This window comes from Arvicanthis niloticus, chromosome 11 (assembly GCF_011762505.2).
Source record: "Arvicanthis niloticus isolate mArvNil1 chromosome 11, mArvNil1.pat.X, whole genome shotgun sequence".
Classification (NCBI taxonomy): Eukaryota; Metazoa; Chordata; class Mammalia; order Rodentia; family Muridae; genus Arvicanthis; species Arvicanthis niloticus.
The window spans coordinates 11,514,201-11,528,498 of record NC_047668.1 but is presented as its reverse complement, the minus strand read 5'-3'; the positions used below and the strand labels follow the sequence as shown (position 1 = coordinate 11,528,498).

The 14,298-nt window shown below is 38.7% G+C and overlaps 1 protein-coding gene across 4 annotated transcripts in view; it reads left to right on the top strand.

Moving 5' to 3' along the window:
* Mipol1 (mirror-image polydactyly 1) overlaps positions 1 to 14,298 on the top strand; it is a 281,225-nt gene that overhangs the window by 215,554 nt on the left and 51,373 nt on the right. For 3 of the 4 annotated variants that reach the window (XM_076941854.1, XM_076941855.1, XM_076941856.1), the window contains one exon: positions 8,736 to 8,966. In XM_076941854.1, coding sequence (XP_076797969.1) covers positions 8,736 to 8,966 — 231 coding nt within the window. Of the gene's footprint in view, positions 1 to 8,735; positions 8,971 to 14,298 lie in introns of those variants that run through there. The other variant, XM_034514064.2, reaches the window with a different exon arrangement.

The window sequence follows — 14,298 nt, the reverse complement described above, 5'->3', positions numbered from 1 at the left end:
TCTGTATCCCACGAGTTTTGGCAATTCGTGTGTTTTCACTTACTTTCTTTGGCCAGTATAAATTTAGAGTTTTGTTGTCTAACTTCCAAATATTTTTCTAGCCATGATTGTATATTAATTTTAGTTTAATCCCATAGTGGCTTAATAGTATATCTAATGACTGGTGTTTTTTTTTTTTTTGTTTTTTTTTTTTAATTTGCTACAGTGTGTTTCACTTAAGCTTGAGGGGAATATGTAATCTGCTGTGTCTTATAAATGCTAACTCTGTTGGTAAATGATGGCTTGGATAGCTATTAATTTCCAAAAAAAAGAGTAAAGCTCTCAGCTGTTGGTGGGGATGTAGAGAGCCACCTCTCAGATCTTGTTGGAGGCTGGGATTATAATTTATAGCCACTGTGGCATATATAGCAACATGGAGGTAACAAGAAAGAGGAAATAACCGTCAGTGGGCAGATAGATTAAAACACGTGGTGTGCTTCTGCAGTAGAATAGTGTTCTGCCTTGTAAAAGGCTTCTCGTATCATTGATGACAGCGTGGATGAATGTGGAGGACATTGTGACAGGTGAAGTCAGCTAGACACAAGCGGGTAGTACACTGCTTACATGTGGAATCATAAAACCTGAATTCAGAAGCAGAAGGTGAAATGATGGTTACAAAGGGAGTACTGTTTCAGGTGGACAATCTGAATTAATGAATTCTGGATATAGTTTAAATGATATAACTATGACTAAAAACATTGCCTTAAATACTTGAAATTTCCAGAGGTGGGAGATCTCATTATTCTCAAAGTAATTGAATGGCAAAAAAAGAAAGACAAATATTCTTAGAGAAATGTGCTACTTCTCTGAAGTTGCTATTTTATGTGTGGTGTATGTCTTTGTTCTTACTAATTAATCTCTTATCTTTTCGCATCTACAAGACTAGTAGTGAGAGTCGCTGCAGCTCCTGACAACAAGGATAGGTATCTTCTCTCTGCCTTGTTTGTGCTGCCATTGTTTGCTTCTACTTTGCGTTTGTTTTACTGTTTTACGGTTCTTCAGGAGGAAGGCTGGAGTGCTGAGTTAATGTGTTCCGTGTTCCTAGTGGGAAAGCTGGAGTGCTGAGTTAATGTGTTCCGTGTTCCTAGTGTGTGAATTTAATGCTTTGGCTCCCAGCTTTACCCATGTTCCACAAAAGTCTGTGCTGCGCTCTTGCTATCATGAACTTCTCTGTCTTCTGAAATTCTCTTGGAGATTCCTGTTTCACTCAGAGGTTATTTAGAAATATACTGTGCAGTTGCCATGCGTTTGATAGTTTTTCTGTTAACATTTAAAGCCTAACGAGAGATAGCTGAGTGGTTCAGTTCAGAGATAGTTCAAGACTAGCACTGGCTGTTCCTCCAGAGAACCTCACTTCCATTCCCAGCACCTCCACAGCAGCTCACAACATCTACAGCTCCAGTGCCAGGGGACCACGTGCCTTTTCTGCCTCCACAGACACTGCATGTATGTGGTCCACATACATGTAGTTTACATATATGCCAGCAGAAACACCCATACATCTAAAATAAAAATAAAGGAAATTTTAAATAATTAATCAGTAGACCCTAGAGTAATATTAACTTTCTGTTAATAATGTCGGGTTTGGTTTCTTTTTTTGTTGAAGAATAAACTGCACATGGCTTTAATTCTGTTGAATTTCTGAAATTTGTTTTGTGACCCAGGATATTGTGTGTCATGGCCTATGTTCTGTGGGCACTGGAAAATAATGTATGTCTTGCTGCTCTGCACATCTGTGAGTGTTAGATATATTATGGTGTTCAATAATGTTGAGTCATTTTGTACCATTTGGTTGTTTTGTCTAGTTGAGAGTATTAATGGTATTATTTTAGACATTATGACATTATAATTATGTTATATTGCATTACATTATAGCAATATTCTCTCTGAGATAATTTTAATTTGTTTCTTTAAAATAAATTGTGTGCAACAAAGAGGAAACAACAGTGACCTCATCAGATGGCTTGTTAACTCAGAAAACCTCTGGTCCACAAGCTTAGCCATGCTGAGTAGATTTTCTTCCCTCTGTGTGTTATTCAGAATTGAAGCCTATTAGGGTTCAAGCTAATTTTCTCAAAAATAGGGAAAATACACCACAGTTTTCTTGAAATGGTCTTAGTAAATTAACCAATGCAATTAACCAGTAAAGGCAGACACCCCTTCCCACAAGGCAGCACATACTTTTGTTTTTCACAGTTTGCTTTGGCTTTATTTACTCTGTAAAACAAGCCAGGCCTGCCTCTTTTTTTTTTTTTTTCAAAGAATGATTGAAGGATGTTATCAGTAGCTGAATAAAGGTTGAGGAAACTGGATTATTTCTCCCAATTCATGAAAAACCTGTAGCAACAGGCACTTGTTTTCAACAGTGTTTACAAAATAGCTGGGTATTGCATAATGTGCTGTATGAAGTCAATTAGATATAAATCATAAAGGGTTCACAGGGAAGAATGCCTTTCTTGGCCAGGACTTGTGCTAAGAATTTTTACCCTTAAAGATCACTGTATTTGATTCTCCTTTGAACTGATGAGATTTTCCCCAGGGTTTTTGAGTTAAAGAAGGTAAATCAGAGAGGAAACCGTTCTCCAAAGGTCACACAGTAGACAAGACTAAAACTTACCCTCCGTCTTTCGTACAGTACATGCCTGCATCATTCCATTGCATCACACTGAGAATCCTTGAAGTAGTAGACTGCATAACTGTTGGCAGGAGCTGTGCTTCACTGTTCAGCATCATTTCTTCTGGTGCTTCTTCTACTAATCAATTTTCTAAGGAGGCTATGGTTTTAACAATCAAAAATGTCTTTAGATACTTCAAAATGACTTTGGGGGACAAAACTACTCCTAGGCAGAAGTACTTGTTGCACCGAGGAAGTGATTCAGTGGGTGAGGTACTAGCTATGCATGCTCAAGATCTGGGTTAGAGTCTCCAGAGCCTCAGGGAGGCGGATGCAGTGCAGAGCACACAAGTGCTCCTCCAGCAGTTTCAGAAGCAGAGCACAGCTGGTCTCTCATACAGTGGTGAATGACACAAGGACCATCTCAAACAAAGTGCTTCCAGTGAGGACAGTCCTTTGATGTTGTCCTCTGACCTCTACACACATGCCATGGCATCAGTGCAGGTGAACACACACACACACACACACCATACATATACGCACATACTGTGCATGCATTTGCACAAAGGCTTAAACAAAAGAATTCTAGTCTATATTACCATACCTCTAAATTATAAATCCAAATTATTTATCCAATTAAACAGTTTATATAGGTTACACTATTTATTAAGCAATTATTGCAAGGTAAATGAAGCATAAACTGAGAGTTAAGTGCTGATTATAGAGAGATGAGAGAAATGTGCCCCTTGGGACTTGAATAATACACCATGGGGAAAAGAGTAGACATCAGAAAAGTAGCATCAAAATATGGTGTAAATTAAAACATGCAAATGCACAAGCACTTCAGCTGACCCCAGGTGTGACTTTACAGTTGAGTTCGACAAGCAGGAAGCAGACCGGTTGAGTAGAACATACATATACTGCACAGAAATGCATGCTGTTGTGTGGGTGTAGAATTGATCATACTCAAGTGCTTTAAATGAAAGCAGTACACAGTCAGAGTCCAGGAAAATCTAGGGCTCTGGATAGGAGACAACCAGGAAACATCTAAACAGAGAGAGAAGGGATTACAGAAAGGGGGATCTAAACCAGGTTTAGTAGCACATGACTATAAATCCCAGGCCTGAGTAGACTGCAAGTTCAAAGACAACCTGGACTGTATAGCAAGCTCTAGGCCAGCCTAAAACACAGCAAGAATCTGAGCCATGTGTATGCCAACACACACACACACACACACACACACAGTCTATTGCATGCCACTTAGGCAAGTCTTTCTACCTCTGTTAAATTTTCCTGGAAAACCTTTGCAGACAAACCCTGAAGTTTGTCTTCTACTAAATTCTAGGTCCTAAGAAGTTGACAGTTGAGATTAACTATCACTATTACTTAGTAATGGTTTAAAGTCTCATTTTTTATATATATTTGAGAACATTAAATCACTAGGATTATGTAATTTCAAAATTGAAATGTGACTTGAAATTTTATTTATTGTATCTCATTACCTTCATAGCAAACAGGAAATGGTTACAATTCTGACATTGGTCATGTGCTTTGAATTTCTGTAATTCAGTGACTCTTCTGCTTCTCGAACATTTCTTTTTACTATAACTGAGTTTATTCCCATACTGTTTAAGGCTCATTATGTTGTAACGCTTCTGCTGTGCTGACAAATGAGTCTCGAAATGAATCATCTTAAAGGAGATTCATGCAATAGGGTTCCCTGAGGAAAGTTAGCCAGCGGGGTCCTGGTGTCCATGTAGGGTAGGCACTGTGAGACAAGAAGGGCAGTGCCGATGCTTGTAAATGTCCATATGCTGACAGTGTGGTCTCCATACTTTACTTTTTACTCTCCCTATTGTGGGTTGATATAGGAAAATTTCCTTTAACTTTTAAGTTCTTAATAAATACGTAGTTCCTATAAAATAAAATAAACCTTACAATAAACGTTTACTTAAAAATCACCATACAATTAACAATGGACTATTAGTCTATGATCAGTGGGGTTCATTGATGTGCCCCTTCTTTCTCCTCAGCTGACTACACAGTGCCTTCCTACACTGTACAAGCTTTCTAGCAAAGAAGATTCTTCTAGCTTAGTTCTGGCTTCATTTTTCTATGTCATACAATCAGGGTGGGCGGTATACTCAGCTATAGGGTCTTACATAGTCATGTGGGCCAACAAAAAAAAAATGACAAGAGCCATATATAATTATAAGAGAGTAGCTTCCACGTGGCTTTTTCATATAACTTTCCTTTTCATTAACCTGGCCCCTAGTGTTTCCTGTCCTGCCACCTTCTCCCTGTGTAAACCTCTCCACTCCCAGTATTACACCCTCTACGTTCATAACACCTATGACCTATAACCCTCTCCCTTAAAGTCTCCTTCTCCCAATAGCTTCTTTCTAGACGCTCGTGTCTATAGGAACTCTTTAAGTTGAGCACACAAAATGAGAGATGCAAACAAAGGGACACATATGGCATTATTTATTCCTGTTCCTGGGCTACCTCACTCAGTATAATTTTTTCCCAGTTTCATCCACTTACCCGCCAATCCTATCCCTTGGGTATATGTACCACATTTTCATTATCCACACATCAACTGATGAACAACTTGACTCATTCCATTCTTAGTTATTATGAATACAGTAGCAATAAATATGTATGAAAAAGTATTTCCATAGTAGACTATAAATTATGGGGGTTACACCCACACAGAGAAGAAAGGATAGGGATATGGGGGAAGGATTGTGGGAAGAGGTGACTGGGAAGGGCACAGTGAGTGGGATGTAAAGTGAGTAAGTAAAAAATAATAATAATGAAATACATTTAAAAAATAATTGGGGGCAGGGTATATGTCCAGCAGAGGAATAACCGTGTAGCAGTTCTATTTTTAGCTTTTGAGAAATTCCCACAGATTTCCATAGTGGCTACGTGAGTCTTGTACTCACAGGAATCATGAATTTAATTCTGTTGTTTAGCTACACCGACATATGCTCAAACTGCCTTCTAAATTGTCTGTGTGCACAAGCACACTTATACACATAGGTAACTACAACCTTTATCAGAGAAAGTCTTTCCAGTGAACTGTGGCACTTACAGAGACAGGGCTACACACGTACAGGAATAGGTGTCAGCTGAGTGTGCAGCCCTAAACTGGGCGTCTAATACCATCCCCTCCTAGGTTCAAGGGGCATTGCAAAAGAGGAGGGAGAACAAATGTAAAGGCCAGAGAATAAAAAAAGAGCTGAGAAATGCTCTACTGCCAAATGCCAAATAACTTTATAATTACAACCTCCCAACAAAGGCAGGTGACTGCTCAGGACCTGCACAAGGGTGGCTGCTGGCCACTCACTCAGAACTGTCTCCTACTGATAGATTCACAGAGAGAAGTCTTTGCTTTCCATTGTATTCCTACAGGAGATTCCACCAGGTGGCCCTGATTAAACCAAATTCAAAGTCTTGCATCTGAGAATGGCGAAAATTGGGTTGATAAGAGAAGAAGATAAGAGAAGGTGTGGGGGAGAGTAACCAGAATACTTCATATGCTGGATGAAGTTACCAAAGAACTAACAATAAAAAATTTAAGTTTGGAAAGTCTCAAAGGTTTGTCTGTGGACGAAGAGTTTATACTGAAACCTCCCCAATGAGTAAGAGTTTGTCACAGAGGGAAAGTAGTGCAAATGCCGTGGGCAGGAAAAGCTTTCTGTTTAAGAAACTGGATGAACAGAGCTCCCAGAGTCTAATCCACCAGCCTGGGAGCACATAGGAGGGACCCATGGCTCCACCTGTATATGTAGGGGTGGATGGGAGAGAAGATCCTTGGTCCCGTAAAGGCTGGACACCCCAGTGTAGGGGAATTCGAGGGTGGGGAGGTGGGAGTGAATGGGTGGGTGGGTGAGTGGGGCCACATTCTCATCGAATCGGGAGAAGCGGGATAGGATAGGGGGTTTGGGTGGGTGGGGGTAAAGGAGAAAGGGATAACATCTGAAATGTATATAAAATATACAATAAAAAAAAAAGAAACTGGTTAAAGATAGAAAAGCCAGACAATGAAGAGCAAGCACAGAGTAAGTGTTCAAACACAGGAGCTAGGAGTGGGGCTGTGGGTTCCAATGCAGCCTCTGCTGGGGAATGGGATTATTTAAATTCCTTGCCTCTTGTTTCAATTTCTTTATTCATAAAACAAATACAGTAAATAAGGCTATTCGAAAAGGTTGTTTGCAGGTTTAGTGAATTAAGATATATAATTTGTTATCTTTAGGTATTTTTTTTCCACAGTGTATGAGATGCCACTGAAGGATATTAAGTGATACCACTTAAAGACAATCCAATGACTGACCCAACTTGGGTTCTATCTCGAGGGGAGGCTCCAAGCCTGACACTGTTACTGATGCTATGGTGTGCATGCAGTCAGGAGCCAAACATGGCTGTCTTCCCAGAGGTAGCTGACTGAGACAGAGCAGACACTTACCACCCAACCAATGACAGAAGCCGGGGACCCCTGTGGTTGAATTAGGGAAAGGCTGGAAGAAACTGAGGAGGAAGGTGACCCCAGAGGAAGACCAACAGTCTCCAAAAGCCTGAGACCCCAGGGAGTGGGGAGGCCTGGAGAGTGGGGGTGGGGGTGGGGGTGACCTCCTCTTGGAGACAGGGGGTGGGACAGAGGAATGGGTTGAAGAACTGTGGAAGGGTGGACCTGGAGGTGGGTAGAGACTGTACTGTAAAATAATAAAAGTACTTTTTTAAAAAATCACTTCAGCTACTACTGTTTGATACTCTAAACTGTAGCTTGGTAACATCCTGATGGAAAGTGAGTCTTTGGAAGGCAGCCTGAATAATAAGTAGCCTCTTTGAGCTGGGATGTAAAGGGTCCAATCACATATCTCTGTGCACATCACTCTAATTTTACGCGGGATAACCAACTGACCAGAGTTTAGCAACATTCTCTATTGTTGGGGATTAATTTAAATCCTGAAATGATTTCTTTTGATATGTTAACTGTCTTAGTTTCTGTGAGATACCTACCCCACATTGAGGACACTGTAAAGGCTTTTCTGGAACTTGAAAAGAAAAGATTTATAATCACTTTCATCTGAACAGTTTTAGGTGAAGCATCAGACCAGTAATAGGCAAGTACTGAAGTTCTTCAAATAGCTTTTGGCGGCTTTAAGAATTATATTGCTTTCATTCATATTATCAACTTGTGTTATATGGCTCAGTGGTTGTACTTCCAACACTTCTGTCGACATTTCCTTTGTATTCATATACCAGAATGATTTTATTTAATAAAAAAGAACATCTCCTATGTGGATTTTAAATTTCCCTTATTAAATATTTATATTTTCAAAATGTCTTTATTTAATTGAATGAGGTGCTTGGTGCCATTTCAAAATAACCTCAGGTGGTGGGTGTAATGACATATCAAAGATCTGACCTTTAGCATTTTAGGATTCTACTTGTCTGCATTTTCCTCTGCACTCATTTTGTCTTAATTTATATGCTCTTTCTCCATATCACTTAATGAGTAAACGTATTTATCATAAGATTCGTTAACCATAAAAATAGATACATATCATTTGACTGGTGATTTTACCTCATTCATATTTCCACTGTGGCAAGTGGAAGGGTCTGTGTGTAAGGCTGGTGAACAAAGCTCGTTCATTCTCGGTGCTTCTATAGGCCCTGGATCTCCTAAACTGATGGCCATTCTCCTCTCCCGTCTTTGCAGTCAGGTTATTATACATTTATTTACCTAGAGATACTTTATTTTCTAGTTCTGTGCTATTTCTTTAAAAGAAAATTGAATGTAATATTTACACTGACATAATTAAATTAACATTTTACAGCATCTTTCTGTGTGCTTTGATAGCATAGATAAGTAGTTGTCTGTGTAGCTTCTGGCCTAGTAGCAGAGTTACAGAACAATGATCAATTATAATAATATGTTATAAAAGCTATTTACATTTAAGTGTTCTATATTGATTTTTAGAAGAGGGGTTTCAAATGGAGGTTTTTTTTAACTAAACAAATCATTGAACTTTCAGCCTACGTTATTTACATTTGTATTTTTATATTTTCTCAGTTTGCACAAATCCTTGTCTCAAGAAGAAAACTTGAAGGATCAGTTTAACCATGCCCTTAGTACCTATGAAGAAGCCTTAAAAAACAGAGAGAGTGTTGTTTCCATCACTCAACAACAGAATGAAGAACTGGCTACCCAACTTCAGCAGGCTCTGACTGAGCACGCAGACATGGAATTACAGCTTCAGTGTGCTGTGGAGGCCTCCCAAGCAGCCAGTGAGAAGGTTCAGAAGTAAGTAAATGATCCAGCCCTGGTGTTAAAGGCATGAAACATTAGAAAAAAAGAAACTTTCCTTGGGAAACTGAACAATATGTAGATTTTTCTTGTTTGTATACTTACTAATATACAAACTAGTAAGTACACTATATTTTTTCTAAGGAAAAAGTAACCAAAATTAACTTTTCGAACTTACATTTCACATCCTTTTTTTGATATCAAAAAATCATTTGCTTGGCCCTTATTGTTTCTATAATATTTGGGACAAGTTGTATATGCTAAATGCCCTTGACCAGTTCATGGATTCTGTGGTGCTTAAATCCTTCCTCAGTGGTATTTGCAAAGAGGAGGGCCAGTCAAGTTACCAGCTTCTGCACACACGAAGCCTCACTGTCAGGTCCTAGAGTTGAGATCTATAACCTTGTTCACTGAGGCCTCTAGCTGCACTGAACCCAGTACAGAGAAATTAATTGTCTTTAGAAGTATGCAATGCAGCTTTCAGGGTGCATAATTATATTTGTTTATTTTGACAGTTCTTTGCATTTTTATTAAAATTTAAACAAAGCTGCATAATCAGTCAGTCCTTACAACAGTGCACAGAATGTTAACAATTTCCCAAGCAAAGATGTCCGTTATTAATTTATGGAACTTGAACATTGTAGCAGCATTTTCTGAGGAAAGTTTATGGAATACAGCTTGCCGTCCTAAGCTTTTTTATGGTTAACAGCGTCACATCAACATCCACAAACTTTATCACCTCTAGTTGCCAACACAGTTTCTTTCCTTCATCTTTTTATTTTTCAGTTTTCAATATTAAGTTGTATACCCAAGGATTGTTACTCCCTTTTACTTCCTGGATGAAATAAATCATCTCAGCCATTTTCCCAACATCTCTACAACTATATTAAAATTGATAACCCAGACTCAGGTGAATCTAGGCAAGGCCGTTGTGGAACGATTCGGGGGTCTCACACTCTAATCTTTACTGACAATGTACCTGGGAGCCTTTGACTAAGTTCTGTGCATTATCTGTTTTAAGATTGGGTACAAATTCAGTCAGAAACTGTCCACCTAATGATTTGCAATGTGCATTAACTAAGAATGCTGTGATATATAAATTGTATTGTAAATCACAGCAACTTGTGAAGTTATGATTTACTTCTGTTCGTACAGTCTACAAATGATTTTAAATTTCAAAGTTTATGTGTAAACACTCCATTGCTATGTGACTAAAATTCCTAAAATAATGGTTCCTTGAGACCAGTTAGTTTTCAAAAAATGTTGAAGATGTCAATATTTATCTTGACAGTTAGCATTGTTGTGTTTTAAAAGAAAGATCTTTTGTATACCAGGGTGTGAAAAGATTGTGTCTCAGATAATTAGTAAAATGGGTAGTTTTAGCTATTAAACAAACTTTTATCATTTTTATTTTGCACATTTAACCACAAACAAAATCTTTTTAGTGGAATGCTACCAATGTGGTGATCAGTTTAAGTACAACATGTCATTTATAAAACCTAAGTGTTGAAATTACTTCTCATATCTTTTATTCTGGTTTCCAAGAAGACCTAGGTGAAGTGTTATCAGCTTTCTTTTACAGTTACATAACAAAATAGTTATTTTATTAGCCACAAATTAGGTGGTGAGCATCTTCATCATGGTTGTGTGAGCATCAGTCTGCATGCTAGGGGATTTTTACAGGAGGTTATTCTCTGGGAAGACAAATAAAATTCAGAAGATGGGCTTAGTATGTGCTATACAGTCTATCTTTTCATTGTAGTAAATTCTTTAAAAGTATGTAAAATCATTATAAAATCAAATGAGAGAGGTCTTTTCTCCCTTCACAACCAAACCTCTTGAGCAAATGATCAATAATAATCTTTCATTTTTCAATACCTATCTATTCCTCTAGTCTTCCTTACATTGTTAGCAACTGGCTGAAACAGTTTCCTATAAGATTAAAAGTAATTTCCTAATTCCAAGATCCATGGCACATATTAGCCATGTTCTTATATTATAACTGATAAACAATCATGATAAAAATTAACATGTGCATATATTATTACTATGAGATAATGATTTGAAAACTAAGGCTTTGGATTAACATGTGTAATTATGCACTTGGAGTTTATTTTGAAATTTCATACTGATGTTCACAGTGGCATGCCTTCCTCAGAAACATTTTAGGAACTCAGTGAAATAGCCATGCAAAGCTGTTGACCAATGGTGCTTCGTTTCATTTCCTTCTGCTCTCCCTCTCCCTAGGACACTGCCCGTCTCTTTCCTCAGAAGCACTCTGGCTTTTCAAGACTAAATGCCTCTGCAAATGTTGACCTCTCTACTTAGAGCCTTTTGCCCTCCCTGCCAGCCTCCTAGAGAACATTATCCATTCTAGGAGAGTCAGTGCAGCATTGGGCATAGAAACACTGGGTCCAGTGCTTAAGTCAAATAGTTCTGGATTTCAATACCTGTTTCCCTACTAATTGCCTAGGAAATTTGAGGCACATTTTTTATCCCATAAGGAAAGTTTCCAGATCAGGTTAGACAGCAAATCTGGCTCTGCAGACTGGCTCCTTGTAAAGAATAACTTGTATAACATAAATACTGAGTGCAGGACTGTTAGAAATCTTCTAAACACTACATTATTGTTAATAACATCGTATCTGTCAATATAAGACCGATTCAACTGCATCTTCTCTACAGAGTTGTCTTTATCTTCCTAGAAAGAAAAATCTCTCTAGTCTCTCTATTATTATAGTATTTGGGGTTTTTTTTTTAAGTATATTACAAGATCTTGCTGTCAACAATATGCCCCAGATACCATTATTAGTATATATGTATGTGTCTATGTGTCTTTCTGACTAGACTATATATTGCTTAGACATGTAAGTCCTTAGGACATGTAAGTCCTAAAACTCTACACAATGCATCTTACCTATTGAGCACCAAGTGGATCCTTAAAACCTTAGAAGTACATAAATACTGATATATGGCTATATGATATGATATATGATATAATATTATCTTAGGACTTATTAATATTAGTAAGCAAATATAAGTAAATGAGGTTCACTCCATGTCCCCAGGACGTTGTCTCCTTTCCTGCCAGGCTCTCCTTGGTTTCCTATGTCTGTTGATGGACTTCAGCAGTTTCAGCACTGGCCCTGGCTTTCCTGTTTTTGCCCTTTGCATTTTTTTTTGGCTCCAGTTTCTACTACTGACTAAAAGTCTCCTGATTCCCTCCACCCCGCCCTTATTACCTCAACTCCTCCTCATTCCATGATCCAGACCATGGCAATAGCCATACTAACCTTCCTGCCTTGGGTACGCGCAAGTTTGTTGTCTTCTCTGCCATCACAGAGCTGCTCTAAAGCATGAACAAGATGATATTATTTTCCTGGTAAGAGTTTCTCAGGTACTCTTCACTCCCTACAGATGAAAGCTCAAACAAACAACTTAGCATGCCATCCGAAGCGGATGCAGGCCTTCCCTCCTTGTCCCAGGATCATTTCCTCCGGTGACCTCACGTTTTACATACACTTCTGGGGGCTTCCTAAATACATGCCTTCTGCTGCTTTACGTGAAACTTTTGTTACTCTCTGAAGTGCAGCCTGCTTATTAAAATCCCTGTAGAAAAGCTATAGCTGGTATTTTACAGGAGTTCTCAAATGTTCTCTTCATGCTGGGCAGATGGCTCAGTGTCAAAGAACATTTGTTCATGCAGAAACCTGGGTTTATTTCCCAGTGCCCATGTGCAGTTCTCAGCCACCTGTAACTCTGACCTCTGCTGCAGCAGGCACACTCATGGTACAAAGACATGCATGCAGGCAAAACATTCACACACGTAAAAGAAATAAATCTTTAGAAGGTTTTTTTTTCTATTTCATCACTATTTTCATTATTTAATGTTTTGTTTTGTTGTTTGGTTTTTCGGATTTCGGGATTTGGGGGGCGGTTTGTGAGCCAGGTTTTCTCCGTGTAGCCCTGGCTCTCCCAGAAGTTGCCCTGTAGATCAGGCTGGCCTCCAATTTGGAGATTTGCATGCTTCTGCCTCCCTAGGCTGGAGTTAAAGGTGTGCACCACTGCCATCCCACCCCACCCCACCCCCAGCTATTTTTATCATTCTTAATCTGTGCCTTTATCAGCAGTTTTGAGTCATTTCCATGCTATAATAGTTTTGAATTTTTGTGTCACACCATGGTACCCTCTATGAAATTTCCCAAGACATAGACACCGTCTTCATACATTATCTCCAAAATCTTGCCAGATGCTATCTGTAAAGCAGGCATGTTGCAAGTGCTCACCAACAAAAGAGCCTAACAACTGCCTAGTGAGAACAGTGAAATCAAGGCACACAGCCAGGTCAGGCGCACATAGTGCAGTTTCACATGACTCTGATCGACTTAGACCCAGGATATAAAGTCTTTTCCCCACCCGTGCATTTACAGAAAAGAGGACCTTCGTCGTTGATTCCGCCCACTTCCTGGCAGCACATATCTTCAGCTCCCCAAGGAGCTGGGATCCGATGACCAGGTTGTAATTCTTGTGCTAACCAACCAAATTAAATTTCTATCAAGTTTAATTTCATTTATGACCCAATATCTTCAATAATACTGAAAAGATATATAACATTATCAATTGTAGTATTTAAATTTTAAATATTACTTCCATTGGATTATAAAAATTTAGTATTTTCTGACATTTTTAAAGCTTAAAAGTATTTCTGCGAAGAAAAGTTGTGTAGAATTATCATGTTTAATACGGCTTATAAATACTTACAAAATTAAAGTCGACGAATGTTAGACCTCATTGCCCAAAAGTAGTTCTTGGCCCAGTTGTCGTAAAATCTAATATTTCAAAGGCGGGTAAGGGCTCAGTTAAGAGCATTTGATGCTCTTCCAGGGGACCTGAGTTTAGATCCCAGCCCCTATGTTGGTCTTCTCAAAACCACCTGTAACTTAGCTCCATGGGTTCTGAGCACCCTCTCTTGAGCTTGGCAGTTACCTGAATGGGCGTGGCATACACACACAGATACCATACATATAAATAAACATAAATTTTTTAAAATCAAAATTTTCAATAATGAAAAGCCATTGGGTGGGGGGGCCGTGTAAAGGCTGCTGTGTTTCTTTGAATTTTTGCTGAGTACGTGCACATCTATTTTAAACCATGTGCAGATTTAATGAATACTAATGATTTAGCCTTTATATTATTTTTGATAGCTTGTATAGACAGGAGTGGTGGAGAGGTACAGGGAACTCAACAGGGTAAAAGCATAGAAACGTAATAAAAATGTCTTTTAATGGTTTTTCTAAGGACCACTTCCAATCTCTGTTTACAAAAGAGA